The sequence below is a fragment of the Poecilia mexicana genome, unplaced genomic scaffold (assembly GCF_051168715.1).
Source record: "Poecilia mexicana isolate PSO_F unplaced genomic scaffold, ASM5116871v1 scaffold_15, whole genome shotgun sequence".
In the NCBI taxonomy this organism is placed as follows: domain Eukaryota; kingdom Metazoa; phylum Chordata; class Actinopteri; order Cyprinodontiformes; family Poeciliidae; genus Poecilia; species Poecilia mexicana.
In genome coordinates, this window is record NW_028263384.1 from 287,774 (window position 1) to 305,000 (window position 17,227).

The following is a 17,227-nucleotide window of genomic DNA, read 5'->3' on the forward strand; positions in this document are numbered from 1 at the left end:
GAAGGACTGCAGGAAACTCAGACGGTGTGTCTGCCGCTCCTACACATTCAGAGCTTCTCTGTATTCAAATAGATACAGTTATGAGACAGCAGGTGACTTCCTGCGACTTTGTGACCACACTACCTGAAGCTTCTGCAGAGAAGCTGCAGTCTGGAGACGATGGGCTGCCGTCATTCATCCACGACCTGGAGACACACTTGGACTTTGTTTTAAACTTATTGTAATAATGGAAGGGGAACAAGTTCCTGTTGGAGACGTGAATAGGAGCTTCAGGTGAGCTGGAGCAGGGAGACAGGACACACACCTGGTGTTGCAGGACTCCAGAGCTGGAGGCCTGGATCGGAGGAGCAGATCTAACAGGAAGAGCCTCGGCATCTCCTCCTTTCAGCTTTCTTCCTCTTTGTTGAAATTTAAGTTAAACTTCAGTTTTTGTTTCTGTTTCCTTCATCAGGAACAACCAGAGCAGAGATGTGTGAGAAGAGGAGCAGCCGTCCTGCTGTGCTTTGTGTCAGAAAGTTCTGATGATCCGGTCTCTACCAGCTGTGGTCACTAGTTCTGCAGACAGTGCATCAGGTCCTACTGGGACTAGTCTACTCCATCTGGACCCCCCTCCTACCCCCAGTGTGGGAAAAGACCCAGAACTCTTTGTTAGTTCTGTTTCTGCAACACCTTGCCAAGGGTTCTGGGTGGCCTGTTAGACTCACTAGAACCTAAATTGGAACCGATTGTTTCAGTTGAAACAGTTGAACACTTCCTGTTCTCAGGGGGCGTGGCTTAAGTGATGTCATCATTTGACTATTGGATATTGCAGGGTACCCAATGATGATCAGTCACTAAAAGTTTGGAGTCTCTGTGAGTTTTTTTGCAGGAAATATATGAGTTGTGTGTTTCATGACGTGGAGGCGAACTTTGACCCCTGGCAACCCCCCTTCAAAATGCACTAAAACTCACCGTTTTGATAAATTTTAATCGGCCTTGCCTCAGTGGTTCAGTGGCTCAGTGCCCAGTGCCCAGTGGCCAGTGTCTCAGTGGTTCAGTGGCTCAGTGGTTCAGTGGCTCAGTGGCCAGTGGCTCAGTGGTTCAGTGGCTCAGTGGTTCAGTGGTTCAGTGGCTCAGTGGTTCAGTGGCCAGTGGTTCAGTGGCCAGTGGTTCACTGGCTCAGTGGCTCAGTGGTTCAGTGGCTCAGTGGTTCAGTGGCCAGTGGTTCAGTGGTTCAGTGGTTCAGTGGCTCAGTGGTTCAGTGGCTCAGTGGCTCAGTGGTTCAGTGGCCAGTGGTTCAGTGGCCAGTGGTTCACTGGCTCAGTGGCTCAGTGGTTCAGTGGCTCAGTGGTTCAGTGGCCAGTGGTTCAGTGGCTCAGTGGTTCAGTGGTTCAGTGGCTCAGTGGTTCAGTGGCCAGTGGTTCAGTGGCCAGTGGTTCACTGGCTCAGTGGCTCAGTGGTTCAGTGGCTCAGTGGTTCAGTGGCCAGTGGTTCAGTGGCTCAGTGGTTCAGTGGTTCAGTGGCTCAGTGGTTCAGTGGCCAGTGGTTCAGTGGCCAGTGGTTCACTGGCTCAGTGGCTCAGTGGTTCAGTGGCTCAGTGGTTCAGTGGCCAGTGGTTCAGTGGCTCAGTGGTTCAGTGGCCCAGTGGCCAGTGGTTCAGTGGTTCAGTGGCTCAGTGGTTCAGTGGATCAGTGGCCAGTGGCTCAGTGGCCAGTGGTGCAGTGGCTCAGTGGCTCAGTGCCCAGTGGTTCAGTGGCTTAGTGGCCAGTGGCTCAGTGGCCAGTGGTTCAGTGGCTCAGTGGTTCAGTGGCCAGTGGCTCAGTGGTTCAGTGGCTCAGTGGCCCAGTGCCCAGTGGCTCAGTGGCTCAGTGGTTCAGTGGCCAGTGGATCAGTGGCCAGTGGTTCAGTGGCCAGTGGTTCAGTGGCTCAGTGGCTCAGTGGCCAGTGGTTCAGTGGCTCAGTGGTTCAGTGGCTCAGTGGCCAGTGGTTCAGTGGCTCAGTGGCCAGTGGCCAGTGGTTCAGTAGATCAGTGGTTCAGTGGCTCAGTGGCCCAGTGCCCAGTGGCTCAGTGGTTCAGTGGCTCAGTGGCCAGTGGCTCAGTGGCTCAGTGGTTCAGTGGCTCAGTGGCTCAGTTCCCAGTGGTTCAGTGGTTCAGTGGCTCAGTGGTTCAGTGGCTCAGTGGCCAGTGGTTCAGTGGCTCAGTGGTTCAGTGCCCAGTGGTCAGTGGCTCAGTGGCTTAGTGGCCAGTGGTTCAGTGGCTCAGTGGCCAGTGGTTCAGTGGCTCAGTGGTTCAGTGGCTCAGTGGTTCAGTGGCTCAGTGGCCAGTGGTGCAGTGGCTCAGTGGCCAGTGGTTCAGTGGCTCAGTGGCCAGTGGTTCAGTGGCTCAGTGGTTCAGTGGCTCAGTGGCCAGTGGTGCAGTGGCTCAGTGGCTCAGTGGTTCAGTGGCTCAGTGGCCAGTGGTTCAGTGGCTTAGTGGCCAGTGGTTCAGTGGCTCAGTGGCCAGTGGTTCAGTGGCTCAGTGGTTCAGTGGCTCAGTGGCCAGTGGTGCAGTGGCTCAGTGGCTCAGTGCCCAGTGGTTCAGTGGCTCAGTGGCTTAGTGGCCAGTGGTTCAGTGGCTCAGTGGCCAGTGGTTCAGTGGCTCAGTGGTTCAGTGGCCAGTGGCTCAGTGGTTCAGTGGTTCAGTGGCTCAGTGGCCCAGTGCCCAGTGGCTCAGTGGTTCAGTGGCTCAGTGGTTCAGTGGCCAGTGGATCAGTGGCCAGTGGTTCAGTGGCCAGTGGTTCAGTGGCTCAGTGGCTCAGTGGCCAGTGGTTCAGTGGCTCAGTGGTTCAGTGGCTCAGTGGCCAGTGGTTCAGTGGCTCAGTGGCCAGTGGTTCAGTGGCTCAGTGGCCAGTGGTTCAGTGGCTCAGTGGTTCAGTGGCCCAGTGGCTCAGTGGCCAGTGGCCAGTGGTTCAGTAGATCAGTGGTTCAGTGGCTCAGTGGCCCAGTGGCTCAGTGGTTCAGTGGCTCAGTGGCCAGTGGCTCAGTGGCCCAGTGGCTCAGTGGTTCAGTGGCTCAGTGGCTCAGTTCCCAGTGGTTCAGTGGCTCAGTGGTTCAGTGGCTCAGTGGCCAGTGGTTCAGTGGCTCAGTGGTTCAGTGCTCAGTGGTTCAGTGGTTCAGTGGCCAGTGATTCAGTGGATCAGTGGTTCAGTGGCTCAGTGGTTCAATGCCCAGTGGCTCAGTGGCCAGTGGTTCAGTGGCTCAGTGGTTCAATGCCCAGTGGCTCAGTGGCTCAGTGGTTCAGTGCTCAGTGGTTCAGTGGTTCAGTGGCCAGTGGTTCAGTGGATCAGTGGTTCAGTGGCTCAGTGGTTCAATGCCCAGTGGCTCAGTGGCCAGTGGTTCAGTGGCTCAGTGGTTCAGTGCCCAGTGGCTCAGTGGCCAGTGGCTGGTGTTGCCTGGCTGAAGCTCCTCCAGGCCTGGTTGGTGCTGCAGGTCAGAGATGATCTGTGGCAGCACTCGGGTCGTTTGTCCCTCCTGACAGACCAGCTGCAGGATTCAGGCTGCAGGTCTTCATGTTCCTTCACTATTCTGTCAATTCTGCCCAGTTTGGGTTTGATGGATGTTTCCACTTATTTCCTGATTTCTCAGGTTGTTTGTGAGTAAGGTAAGGTAATTTTATTTATATAGCACATTTTCAGCAACAAAGTGCTGAAAATGTGCTGCCCTGTGGATAGGAGTATTGGTCCTGAACACTTTGGGTTGTGGTCAGAGGTCAGCCGTGGCGCTCTGGGTTCAGCTCTGCAGAGGAACTGGTGGAGCTGGACTCACTGGTGGAACTGGACTCGAGCAGGAACGTACTGCAGGACGATGCAGTGGCTGGGCAGCTCTGTGTCCAAACTGGAAACTTTCAGGTAAAATGTCAGTTCAGCTCTCCAGAACCTGGCTGAGGTAGTAAGACGTGGTACTGTTAGGATTCGGGTTGGTGTGAGTGCTCTTTCCTATAGAGGATCTTCGGAGGAGAGTTCTGACAGGCTGGTTCACCGGCAGCTGATTCCGAGTGATTGACTGGTGGACTTTTAAGAAGCAGAGGAGCAGTCACTCATCGCTCGATGGTCCCACTTGTTGGTCAGAGTCTAACCTGAAATCATGCTACGGATGTTTTATGAGACTCCAAGTAATTCTGTGTCTTCTTTCAGAAAACGACGAACTGTCATCAACCCAGGAACCACGCCTGGCTTTAAGATTGTTCCTGCCAAGACTGAACACCTCCGCCTGCCGCTCTCCTTCCCTCTCCATCATTGGTCCTCGGAATTGCTCCCGGATCCTAGCCTTTCCCTCCACGCAACCTCCATCCGAATGACAACCCGAGCTGACCTGCCTACCCTCTGGAGCACAGTTTGATCGTACCTTTGAAATACATTAAACTTTCACTGAACAGTGTTCTCTGGTCTTGTGTGAACTTGCATGTGGGTCAAGAAACTGAAATCCAACATGACAGGTAGTTTCTGTATTTATCTAAATATAAGTGATGATTTTCCTACGTCTGTTATTGAGTAAAAAGTTACAGGAAGTTTGTATGTTAACTTCATCTGAGATCAAAATAAAGGCAAAAGAAGAGCAGAGGGAGCTGTGTGTTTGCTGACTGTGGAGCAGTTCTCAGTCTGGTATGGAGGAATTTTGCTGCCAGAATTTCACAGCTCACATTCTCAGTCTGAAAGCAGGATTTCATGTCTTTCTTCTCAAAACTTGCAATGTTTGAAGTCCAAACTTCTGCTCTCTTTCAAATATTCACTCTGCTTTCTCAAACCTTTCTCCTTGTGCTCAAAATTTGCTACACCAGAATGAAACAAACACACCCAGTTTAACACTTGCATTCTATTGGCTGAGAGGTTGCCAGGTGACAGTACTTTATTGTTCCAAGCGCAAGCAGAAAATGTTTCTTAAGCGAGCAGAGAGGCAAGTTTTGAGTGCAAGGAGAAAAGTTTGATAAAGCAGAGTGAATATTTGAAAGAGAGCAGAAGTTTGGACTTCAAGTGAAGTCCTGCTTTCAGACTGAAACTGTGCTGTGGAATTATGGCAGTAAAATTCCTCCATAAGTCCGGCCCATTATTGAAGGACCAAGCGTTCTGGACCAACAGTTCCTACACATCTCCATTGGGGGGCAGCAAACTCGCAGCAGATGGAAACTGCAGATCAGCAGAAACTGGATGCTGACGCCTCATTTGACCTCCTTCATGTTTTCATCATTATTATGGAGTCGTAACCTGAGCTGCTGACATTCTGCTCATCTACTGGGAATGATTATGACAATGATAATGTTACTGCCAATAACAATGTTCTACTCACAAAGCTAAAACAGATTCATAAATACAATTACATTTAAAACAATCCAACATTATAAATTACAATAAAGATCCTGAAAGTTTTTAATTAAAACAGGAAAATCCCAAAATGTCCAAATTACAGCTGTGCAAAAGTATTCATACCCCTTAAACTTTTCCATATTTTGCTACATTATGACCACAAACATATTTCAATGTGAAAGAAAAAAAAGTGTTTTATAACCAAGAAGCAAAAAAGGAAACTTGATTCAAAACATTTTCACAGATAAAAAGTTCAGTTTATTTCTGATCTGACCAAACTTCTTCCTGTTTGAGTCCAACATGGCTTCTGGCTAACGGCTAACACGACTTCTGATGGTTGCCCTGTGGACAGGTTGCCCTGTGGACAGGTTGCCCTGTGTGGTGTTAATGTTACGCATGGTTAAAAACTACAAATGGCCACCTGTGATGACGTCATAAAAGAGCGTCAGGCTCAGGTAGTCCAGGTGACGTTGATTGCTATGTGGATGCCCATGCTGGGAGTTTGGTGATTCCGAATAAACTAATCACGATGATACAGTTTGACTCAGCGCACTCTTTCAATAACACGACATGGTGTCAGGAGTGCTGTAAATTATCGTGAGGCTGCAACTTCATTCGGCTACTGGAGACATGGCTGATGACGACGTACAGAGAGTTGGTTCCGTTGGACCGTCTGCAACGTTCAGCATCCAGCCGCCAGAGTCTTTCGACTTCACAAAGCCACAGGAGTGGGCCAAGTGGATACGACGATTCGAACGGTTTCGTCTGGCAGGTAACTTGAACCTGTCCACTTGCCCTGTGGACAGGGACAGGTTGCTCTGTGGACAGGGACAGGTTGCCCTGTGGACAGGGACAGGTTGCTCTGTGGACAGGGACAGGTTGCCCTGTGGACAGGTTGCCCTGGGGACAGGGACAGGTTGCCCTGTGGACAGGGACAGGTTGCTCTGTGGACAGGGACAGGTTGCTCTGTGGACAGGGACAGGTTGCCCTGTGGACAGGGACAGGTTGCCCTGTGGACAGGTTGCCCTGTGGACAGGGACAGGTTGCCCTGTGGACAGGGACAGGTTGCCCTGTGGACAGGGACAGGTTGCCCTGTGGACAGGTTGCCCTGGGGACAGGGACAGGTTGCCCTGTGGACAGGGACAGGTTGCCCTGTGGACAGGGACAGGTTGCCCTGTGGACAGGGACAGGTTGCTCTGTGGACAGGTTGCTCTGTGGACAGGTTGCCCTGTGGACAGGGACAGGTTGCTCTGTGGACAGGTTGCTCTGTGGACAGGTTGCCCTGTGGACAGGTTGCTCTGTGGACAGGTTCCCCTGTGGACAGGTTGCTCTGTGGACAGGTTGCCCTGTGGACAGGGACAGGTTGCCCTGTGGACAGGGACAGGTTGCCCTGTGGACAGGTTGCCCTGTGGACAGGGACAGGTTGCCCTGTGGACAGGTTGCCCTGTGGACAGGTTGCCCTGTGGACAGGGACAGGTTGCCCTGTGGACAGGTTGCCCTGTGGACAGGGACAGGTTGCCCTGTGGACAGGGACAGGTTGCCCTGTGAACAGGTTGCCCTGTGGACAGGGACAGGTTGCTCTGTGGACAGGTTGCTCTGTGGACAGGTTGCCCTGTGGACAGGGACAGGTTGCTCTGTGGACAGGTTGCTCTGTGGACAGGTTGCCCTGTGGACAGGTTCCCCTGTGGACAGGTTGCTCTGTGGACAGGGACAGGTTGCCCTGTGAACAGGTTGCTCTGTGGACAGGGACAGGTTGCCCTGTGGACAGGTTGCTCTGTGGACAGGGACAGGTTGCCCTGTGAACAGGTTGCCCTGTGGACAGGTTGCCCTGTGGACAGGTTCCCCTGTGGACAGGTTCCCCTGTGGACAGGGACAGGTTGCTCTGTGGACAGGTTGCTCTGTGGACAGGGACAGGTTGCTCTGTGGACAGGTTGCTCTGTGGACAGGTTGCCCTGTGGACAGGTTGCTCTGTGGACAGGGACAGGTTGCCCTGTGAACAGGTTGCTCTGTGGACAGGGACAGGTTGCTCTGTGGACAGGTTGCTCTGTGGACAGGTTGCTCTGTCGACAGGTTGCCCTGTGGACAGGTTGCTCTGTGGACAGGTTGCTCTGTGGACAGGTTGCTCTGTGGACAGGTTGCCGGTAGTTGCCCTAGTTGCTGTGGATAATTTGTCTCCATCTTGGCTGATCTCTGATCAGAGCTCTCCTCACTCAGCCTGGAGGTTCAGCTGGGCTTTGACTAGGCTGTGTCTTGGTTCTATTGGGCCAAACCACTGGGTTCTGATTGGATGGTGACACGTCCAATCAGCTTGCTGTAAACTCCCTGAGCTCGTCCATGATGCCGTTTAGATTATCTCTGAAGCTGGACTAACACCGGGATCAGATCAGATCAGATCAGATCAGATCAGATCAGATTAGATTAGATTAGATTAGATTAGATTACACACAGCTGGACTCTTATTAGCAACCATCAGGCGACTTCTGAAGGCAACTGGATGACCTCAGAGAAAAGGGGCTTGAATACTTTTGCACACCGCACTTTTCAGTTTTTTATTTGTAAATGTTTGGATCATTTTCCCTAGAATCAGTTCCTGTTTTCAGACAGCAGGGGGAGCTATAGACCCGTTAGTATAGTGATCAATAACCAGCCAATCAGCTTCACGTTGAGACAAATGTTGAAAATAAAAATGTTTAAGAATCTGAAGTAAAAACATTTCAGGCCTGAAGACGGAGAAACTCTGAGATCTGATGACAATCAGCCGCTGAAACAGCTTGTGGGGGCCATTTTCCTGACCCATACTACGCTGTGGGGACCGGAGCCTGGGGCCCACAAGGGGAAACGCTGTTTACAGGTCAGGGGTCAGATTTAGGACGAAGGAGTGAATTGGGTTTTGGTTGGTTAGAGTTAGGCTGTAGAGTGAAGCTGACGCCCCACCCAATCCAGCAAATAGTCTGAGTGGTTGGCTCCGTTTGTGCAGCTTTAGTTTCTGAGATATTAAAAATGATTTTTTAGGTCATCCAGAGGTCACCAGCCCCTGTCTTGCTTCAAAACAAGCCAGAGTGGGCAAGTTCGTTAGTGCAGGTTTGTGCCGTTAAATCTACTGCAGCGAAGTTGTTTTCAAGTTGGATGTTGGATTTTCGCGCTCCGCAGAGTAAAAGGCCTTCAGCTCAAGGTTGACTGGTTCATGAACGCTCATTTGGGCCAGCCGTTCCCCACCGCTCCCTCCTCAGCAGAACCAAACACTCCTAAGAAAGAAAAAATATATACTTTTTAATATTACAACAGTTAAAAATATTGAGTGTAACTTAAAAATTCACTAGAGAACAGAGAGAACAGGCCGTCTCATGGCACAGCATGAATTATGTGTCAGTTGGTCACAAGGCCAGAAATCCATTTGTTTCTTAGGAGTGTTTGGTTCGACCTCCGAGCCTGAGGAGGGAGCGGTGTGTGTGTGTGTGTGTGTGTGTGTGTGTGTGTGTGTGTGAGGAGGATGAAGATGAAGAGGCGGAGTGTTCCTGAGTGTCTGAGTGATTCTTCTTGATGTTAAGTCAGGGAGCAGCTGCTGTTCTCTCTGCTCCTCCATTATTGACCCGCTTTCATCTCCACCCGGAGGGGGGGTTAGTAATGAGGGGGAGGGGGGTCAGTATCAGACCCGGTTCTGGACCAAACGAGGCAGAATCAGGTTCTGAAGTCGAAGGCCGAGACGTAATGATAGAACGAAAGCAGCAGGTGAGCTCACCTGTTAGAGGAGGAAGAGGAGGATGAAGGTGATGAGAGCCCCCCCCCCCAACCTGCTCTCCTCCTCTTTTCTACAAACTGAAGCTGAAAATAAAATATTCTGCTTTATTTTGAATTTAATTTTATCAGAACTTGTACCACATAAAACCAGAACCGGACCAGAACCAGAACCAGACCACTCTGGCTGTTTGGACCTGTCCTCCAGCTCAGGTCCAAACATGGCGGACAGCAGCTGTGTTTGTGGTGGCGCCGCAGTGCATGATGGGAAGAGGAGAAAGTGGCGGTCTGTGTGTTTACAGCCAACAGGTGAGGACAGGTGAGCCCCGCCCCCAGGCTACTGTAGGACTGGACTCTGGTTCTGTTCAGCTTCTGATGCCTCATTAACTCCAGGAATGACCAGAACCGGGCCGGAGCTGAACAGGATCTGATGCTGGGCTGAACCAGAACCAGCAGTAGGGGTTCTGGTTCTGGTTCTGGTTCTGCTCCTGGTTTTGGTTCTGGTTCAGGTTCTGGTCCTGTTTCTGACCCAGTACCGGTTGTGCTGGTCTTCATGGATCGTACTGAGCATGCTCAGAAGCCTGTCAGGTCCAGCCGTCCTCAGGCGGTTCTGATCCGGTGTCAGAACTTCCCACTCCGGTTCTGATCATGTGACCCGCCATAGCTGACATTCCTGCTCCGGATCAGCGCCGGCCGGGAAACAGATCCATCATTCTGACGGGTCCAACACCTGGAGAGGAGCAGCTGGACCGGAACCAGAACCAGAACCTGGTCCAGCAGAACACAAGAGACCCAGACTGGTTCTGATGGGAACCATCCGGCCAGATGCCAGGCAGGACTTTATTCTGATCCGTCAGGTTCTGACCCGGTTTCTCTGACTGTGACCCGGCTGTAACCCCGGCTCAGTGTGACTCAGGTTCTGGTCCAGTGACCCGGCTGGCAGATTATCTGTGTCGGGTCCGGACTTGTTCTGTCAGTCCGGTTCTGACGCTTCAAAGATAAAAGTCACGTAAACCGACTTCATTCTTCAGCGCTCAACCAGAACCAGAACCAGAACCGCAGCGGAGGAGCCGCTGCCGGCCCGGTTCTGAAACACACGGACGGACCGGGCCGGGACACATACCGGTTCTGGCTGTGGGTCCAGTGCCCGTCTCCCCTCCAGGTAGTTTACATTAGCAGCAGCGTAGCGGAGCGGCGGCTCCATTTGCCGGGTTGTTTTGAAGAGACTTCAAAGCCGCCAGCATGAGCCGCGGCTGCGGCGGCGCAGCTGGCGGGCGGCCAGGCTGATCTGCCTACGTGACGGTTCTGCGAGTTCTGACAGTGTGACGATGTGGAGATAAGAGGAGATAAAAACAGACGCTGAGGATGGACGGATGAAGAGAAGAGATAGAGGCTGAACAAAGATCTGAAGGCAGCAGGTACGACTGGTTTCAATAAACAGCAGAGGTCAGGAGACGCTTCCCAGCATGCATCGTGTTTCCTCTGGAAGAACTGAAAATATCTCAGATGCAGCAGATTCCTCATAAAACTTCAATATCTGACCTGATTCTGACCGTTCATCGGCCCATGTGTCGCTGCGCCTCCTGCAGGAATGTTGCTCAAATGACAACCCAAATAGTTGCCTGCTGTTGTTGTCCTGGTCTGTTGATCCTCATGGCATCGCTGGGATCAAAACCAGAGAACGTTTGTGTTGCTCTAAATGTGGATCCCACAGGATCAAACCTCAGGCCTCTGATATTTTGTTGCTCCAAACCTGCATTTCGTTGCTGTACAGGAGCAACTCAGGTTGCTGTGGACTGCAGGTTGACTCATCTACACAATAATGGTTGAAAACCAGGACGGCTCAATGGAAACAACATTTTCAGTCCTGGTTTCCCAGTGAACATCCAACACAACATGTTTGTGTCACTCAGTCAACCTTGTTGCTCCTCCAGTTGCCTTTGGTAACCTTAGCAAGGGCAACTACCCCATTGCCTCTCACAATAAGACCTCAAACATCAGAGTGGTGAGATGTGAGTCAGATCCGCCCGGGCTTTAGATGAACCTTTACGGAGTTCCTCCTCAGTGACGCGTCTTCGTCTCCAGCTGTCGACTTCTTATCAGAGTTTGAGTCACAAAAAGATGCTGATTTTCCAGAGAGCTGCAAACTTCATCCGGCCCGATGCTATCGGCGCCGATAGCGATCAGAGTGGCCTGTCATGCTTCTTTAAGAAGACAGTACATTTCTGCCAGTCGTCCTGCTGTGATAAGAACTTCTCACGATACCAAGTGGATCCCTGCTGGCAGCGTGAGGAACGCCGTGAGGAACGCCGTGAGGAACGCCGTGAGGAACGCCGTGAGGAACGCCGTGAGGAACGCCGTGAGGAACGCCGTGAGGAACGCCATGAGGAACGCCGGATCATCAGCTTCAGGTTCTTGCTTATTGATGCGCTTTGATCGATTCTATCAGCTGCTTTATCTGGTTTCCTTTATTGGCTTTGAAGTTGATATGATTTCCCTTCTGTTAGCAGCAGCGGCGTGTTGATAGGGGCCGCCCTGCTCCCCTCCACCCCTCCATCTGCTCCTTCACTCAGAGGGAATCCGCCCATCCAGGTACAAACCTGGATTCTCCGTTCACCAGCAGAAACACCCCAGACTGCTGCTGCCATGACAACCGGACCTCCAGCTGACCGAACTGTTTATGTGCCGGTTTGTTTCTCTTCAGTTCAGTTGCTGTAAACATGAAGATGTTTTCCTGAAACGTTTCAGATTCCATCACATCAAGATCTGACTTTCATCTCTGAGTCTCCAGCAGGAAGTTGCCCCTGCAGCAGCAGCAGCGACTTCCTGCTGCAGCAGCGACCTTTGTGCTGCAGCAGATGCCGTCAGGAGCTCTGACGGTGATAACTGGCCTTTATTCCTCCTGAAGTCGTTCAGAAACCTGCTCAGTCAGAACGCCACGCCGTTGCTGCTGCTCTGCTTCCAGGAGAACATTCCCCTGGTTCAACACGTCTGACCCAAAAACAAACCCCCAAAAGCCCAAACTCCCAACCACACCTCTGACCCCAAGCTGACATTAGCTTCCTGACCCTCAGAGCTTCACCCTGCATCCAGTCACTCACCCTCTGATGGTGGCGAGCTACTGGATAGTAGCCATGGTGTTTCTAAGTGGAGCGGGAATCGAACCGGCAACCTTCAGATTGAGGGACGAAGTTGCTTCAGGATGGGTAGCTGAAGATGGAGAGACAGGAAGGATGAAGAAGCTTTTCAAAGCAACAGGAAGTGAGTTGTTCATCCACAGGAAGTTGGTAAATGTTCAGGGTAGCTACTAAAATGGCGGCTCACTGTTGCACTGCATTTATATAATCATAAGAGAAACAGAGGAACTTGTTTGTGTTTATTGTGTTCAATAGATGATGAATCATAAAGCAGCGGAACTAACCCTATATAATAATAATAATAATAATAATAATCACCATCATCATAAAAAATAATATTAATATTAATAATAACAATAATAATAATAAGAAGAATCACAATAATAATAATATTAACAATATTAATAATAATGATGATAATAATAATAATGATAATGATCATAATACTATTATTTATAACAATATTAATAATAATGATCATAATAATTATGATAATAATATTATTAATAACAATATTAATAATAATGATGATGATGATAATAATAATAATAATAATAATAATACTATTATTAATAACAATATCAATAAAAATGATCATAATAATTATGATAATAATATTATTAATAACAATATTTAAAAAAATGATCATAATAATTATGATAATAATAATAACCCCCTCCCAGCGGTTGAGGAACAGCAGCCAATCAGGTGACAGCATTCCCTCTGCAGGAGATCTGATCCAACATCCATCCATCTTTATCACTAATAAAAACCAGAACTTTCCTGTGTCGGTTCTGTTTTGACCCAGCTGATCCAGATCTCAACCCGGTTCTGGGGCTGGTCTGAATCTGGTGTGTTTTTTCTTCAGAACCTTCCTGATGTTTTCACTCATCTTAGTTTATAGCTAAACTCCAAACTTCAGGTTCTGCTGCTAAACCAGAAAGCAGTTCAGAACCAGAAGTAATAGTTTGGTTCTGAATGGATCTAAAAGGATCCAGAAGAACTAGGCCTGAAGATGTTACAGAACCAGAACCAGAACTGTTCTGCTTCACCTGTGATAGAAACCCAAAGAGCTTTTGTTTCGGAACCGATCCGCTCCGGTTCCTGAACTTTGGGCCCGGCTGGTTCTGTCGAACCGCATGAGGTGGGCTGAGGAAGAGGAGGACGAGGAAGAGCAGCTGGGTTTAGAGGTTCAGTCTGAGGACAGAAACGGTTCTGTTCCCACACGTTTCTGTCAAAACAACATTATTACTCACCCCGACCGGAACCGGCCCGTGTCCAAACACCACTGCTTTGATCACCGCTGCAGGCTGCTCAACCTGAGGCGCCGGGCCTGGCCGGGTCCGGCAAAGCCGGTCGGGCCAACCAGAACAGGAAGCAGGAAACATTTCAGAACAGAACCTTTAATGTTCCTGTGAGGTTTGGCAGAACCCGGCTGGTTCTGCTGAAGGAAAGTAAGTCCAACCCAAAAATGTCAGAACCTTTTTATTCTTCATCAGCTGAAATGTGGGACAGACCATCAGAACCAAAACCGGTCCTCTTAAACTCAACTGGGTCACCTGGTTCTGGGTTGGTTTTATGCTCAACAGAACAAAACTGCTGGTTCTGCAGAACTCTGAGTCCAATTTCACCAACCAGAACCAAACCAGAACCTGGCCAGAACCAGGCAGGCCAACAGATGGTTTCCTGCTGGTTCTGTGGACCGGCAGCCCGACCAGAACATTTCTTCAGGAGACGAGCCGTTAGCTTCACATCACACAGTTTGAAGCTAAAAATCTATTATCAGACTAAATGTTCAGAGTTTAAACTTAGTAAGAGTTTGGAGCTCAGCTAAAAACTAAATGTTTGGTTGCAAACTTTTAGCTTGAGGCTAACTAATTAGCTAGCATGTCTAACTCCAAACTAAACATTTAGCCTGGAGCTAAATATTTATTGAACAAGCTAACTATTTACTTTGAGGCTGAATATATGCAGTTCAGCTTAATGTGTGTTTAGGTAAGATGCATATTTAGCTGAATGTTAGATTTAGCTTGGAGATAAAAGTTCAGTTTCCAAAACTAAACATTTAGCTTCAAACTGTGACATTTATAAATGGATGACAGGGTGAAAATGTGACTGGATGAAGATCCAGTTGGCTGAATAAAACCGATTACAGACGTCTGGCTGGGTAACGGCTGCAACACGCAGGCGGAACCAGAACCTTCCGGGTTCTTCCAGAACCACAAAACGTTCTCTGCTGTTGTTCAGGAACCCGGCAGGCGTAGCAGCGCCACCCAGAGGACAGCAGCTGATGGGTGGAGCTGCCGCAGACCAAGGGGTCAGAACCCGGTCGGGGTCCTGTCACAACCTGGTCAGAACCTGTTCAGGGTCCGTGCTGGACATCTCGTTTGGATCAGTGACACAACCGGGACTAAAAGCAGATAATTCATAGAAAACAACAATTACTACACATTTAATAAGATCTGACGCCTTCAGAACCGAACCAACCCAAGCAGAACTGCAGAATTGTCTACAGGACCAAAGCCGGCTCCTGGAGGTCCTGTAGACGGATTGGACCGGTCCGGAGAGAACCTCCAGAACAATAACAAGGTTCATCTGATGGCTCTGATTTGTCCTCTGAAGGTTTGGTGATTCGGGTCAGAACCTGAACCCTTCCTCCATCTGGAAGTCTGGTTCATCAGTTTCAGTTGCCATGGCGGCATAGTCAGTGCTGAGTCAGTAGTCGTCATAGCGATAGGCGTTGGGGTAGGCGTAGTGGTAGTCGTAGGCGTCTAGCCGCTCTGTCTTGGTCTGCAGAGGTTCTGGAGGAAACGACAGAGACTTGATGACTCCGCCGGACTCCTCGGTCACCTTGACCTCGGTGGAGTATGAGGACGGAGACGCGTCTTCCAGCAGGGACGAGCAGCCGGGAAGACCGGCGGCTTTGGCAGGCTGGTAGGACGGCAGGCCGGCCGATGGTTTGGGACAGGACTGGTAGGGAGGCAGTGCCCCCGGAGGCTTGGGACAGGGCTGGTAGGACACCTGGAGAGGACAAGGAGACAAGCACCCTCATCATCACTGCCACCACAAACATCACGCTTTCTCTGTCACACACATTCAGTGTACACTGATAACAGACATCCATTTACTGCTAACACTGAGGCTGCGCTAGGACACGTCCAACCGGCTTCAGGACACTCTGGGTTAGGACACGTCCAACCGGCTTCAGGACACTCTGGGTTAGGACACGTCCAACCGGCTTCAGGACACTCTGCGTTAGGACACGTCCAACCGGCTTCAGGACACTCTGGGTTAGGACACGTCCAACCGGCTTCAGGACACTCTGGGTTAGGACACGTCCAACCGGCTTCAGGACACTCTGGGTTAGGACACGTCCAACCGGCTTCAGGACACTCTGGGTTAGGACACGTCCAACCGGCTTCAGGACACTCTGGGTTAGGACACGTCCAACCGGCTTCAGGACACTCTGCGTTAGGACACGTCCAACCGGCTTCAGGACACTCTGCGTTAGGACACGTCCAACCGGCTTCAGGACACTCTGCGTTAGGACACGTCCAACTGGCTTCAGGACACTCTGGGTTAGGACACGTCCAACCGGCTTCAGGACACTCTGGGTTAGGACACGTCCAACCGGCTTCAGGACACTCTGCGTTAGGACACGTCCAACCGGCTTCAGGACACTCTGCGTTAGGACACGTCCAACCGGCTTCAGGACACTCTGGGTTAGGACACGTCCAACCGGCTTCAGGACACTCTGGGTTAGGACACGTCCAACCGGCTTCAGGACACTCTGGGTTAGGACACGTCCAACCGGCTTCAGGACACTCTGGGTTAGGACACGTCCAACCGGCTTCAGGACACTCTGCGTTAGGACACGTCCAACCGGCTTCAGGACACTCTGGGTTAGGACACGTCCAACCGGCTTCAGGACACTCTGGGTTAGGACACGTCCAACCGGCTTCAGGACACTCTGGGTTAGGACACGTCCAACCGGCTTCAGGACACTCTGGGTTATGTTGAGAAAATAAATTTAAAATAAACTAGTTTTAAAACTTAACATATCTTGATTCAAATGGCCTAATTGTGGTTTTAAATCAGTAACTTATTCTGGCCTATTGACCTTTATGTTACCTGTAGTTACTGCAGATGGTTTGCTAGGATCGTTTGAACTGCCTTTTGTCTGTGGGAAAACAATACAGTGGAAGTTGTAGCTTTTCACACTCATCTGTGAAAGGCCGTAAACACGGCAGGGGTTTCTGGCTTCAGATAGAGGGTCAGAGATAGCTCCTGGATTGGAGGAGCAAAGATACGCCTTATTTGAATAAATTAAAGAAAAGAAGATAAAACTTTCTACACAGAGTAACAGATCAGATTTGCTCTTGCAATTCTCCAAATATGTCTTTGCACGTCTTTGCTTTTCTTTCTTTCCTTCTTTTCCAAGTCTGTCAGGTAAATGAATGTATGTCTCGTTGTTCTGCAGTTTCTGTGTAAGTTTGTGCATTGTCTTATATTGGATTAAACTCTGTAATTCTGTGACGTCAACGCGCATTGTTGTTTTCCTTGTGGCCACACGTGGCTCGCCGAGAGGAGCTGGGATCCAGAGGAAGAGAGAGAGCCAGACTTTTTCCAAAGTTAACTATTTTAGAATTTCTTCCTTAACAGTTAGGACTTTAATGTGACCTTGAGAGAACTGAGCAAGCTTCAAAGAACCAGAACTATCTGAACCAAAGAAGTCCAGCGGCGGTTAGGAGACCCTGCAGGAAGGTCCTCTACCTTTAAGACGAGGCTTCAGCCATCCTTCATGGCACAGCTGGACTGACAGAATCCTGATGTCCTCGTCTCCATGGTGGACCGAGCCACCAGAGGAGCCACCTCAGAACCACTGCAGCATTCTACCCTGAGGAGAACTTAGTTTGGAAGTACCTCCAGTCTGTTGTGCGCTTTCTGAGCCTGGTTTTGGTTCGCCTGGAGTGTTTCCTTTCTCTGGAGGAAGGACTGCTCCAAAAACTAGGACCGGATCCAAACAGTAGGACCTAC

General features: G+C 50.2%; 1 protein-coding gene and 1 long non-coding RNA gene across 3 annotated transcripts in view; one reads left to right on the forward strand and one right to left on the reverse strand.

The window, feature by feature from the left end:
- Positions 1-2,889: 2,889 nt before the first annotated feature.
- LOC148155206 (uncharacterized) lies at positions 2,890-4,577 on the forward strand. Its single transcript, XR_015765504.1, has 2 exons — positions 2,890-4,080; positions 4,152-4,577. It is a non-coding gene; the product is annotated as an uncharacterized LOC148155206 (long non-coding RNA).
- Positions 4,578-13,662: 9,085 nt separating this feature from the next.
- Positions 13,663-17,227, reverse strand: part of gcm2 (GCM transcription factor 2) — a 16,458-nt gene continuing 12,893 nt past the window's right edge. For both annotated transcript variants that reach the window (XM_015011570.2, XM_088013295.1), the window contains exon 9: positions 13,663-15,211. In XM_015011570.2, the coding sequence (XP_014867056.1) occupies positions 14,906-15,211 (306 nt within the window). In that variant the 3' untranslated portion in view covers positions 13,663-14,905. The remainder of the gene's footprint in view (positions 15,212-17,227) is intronic.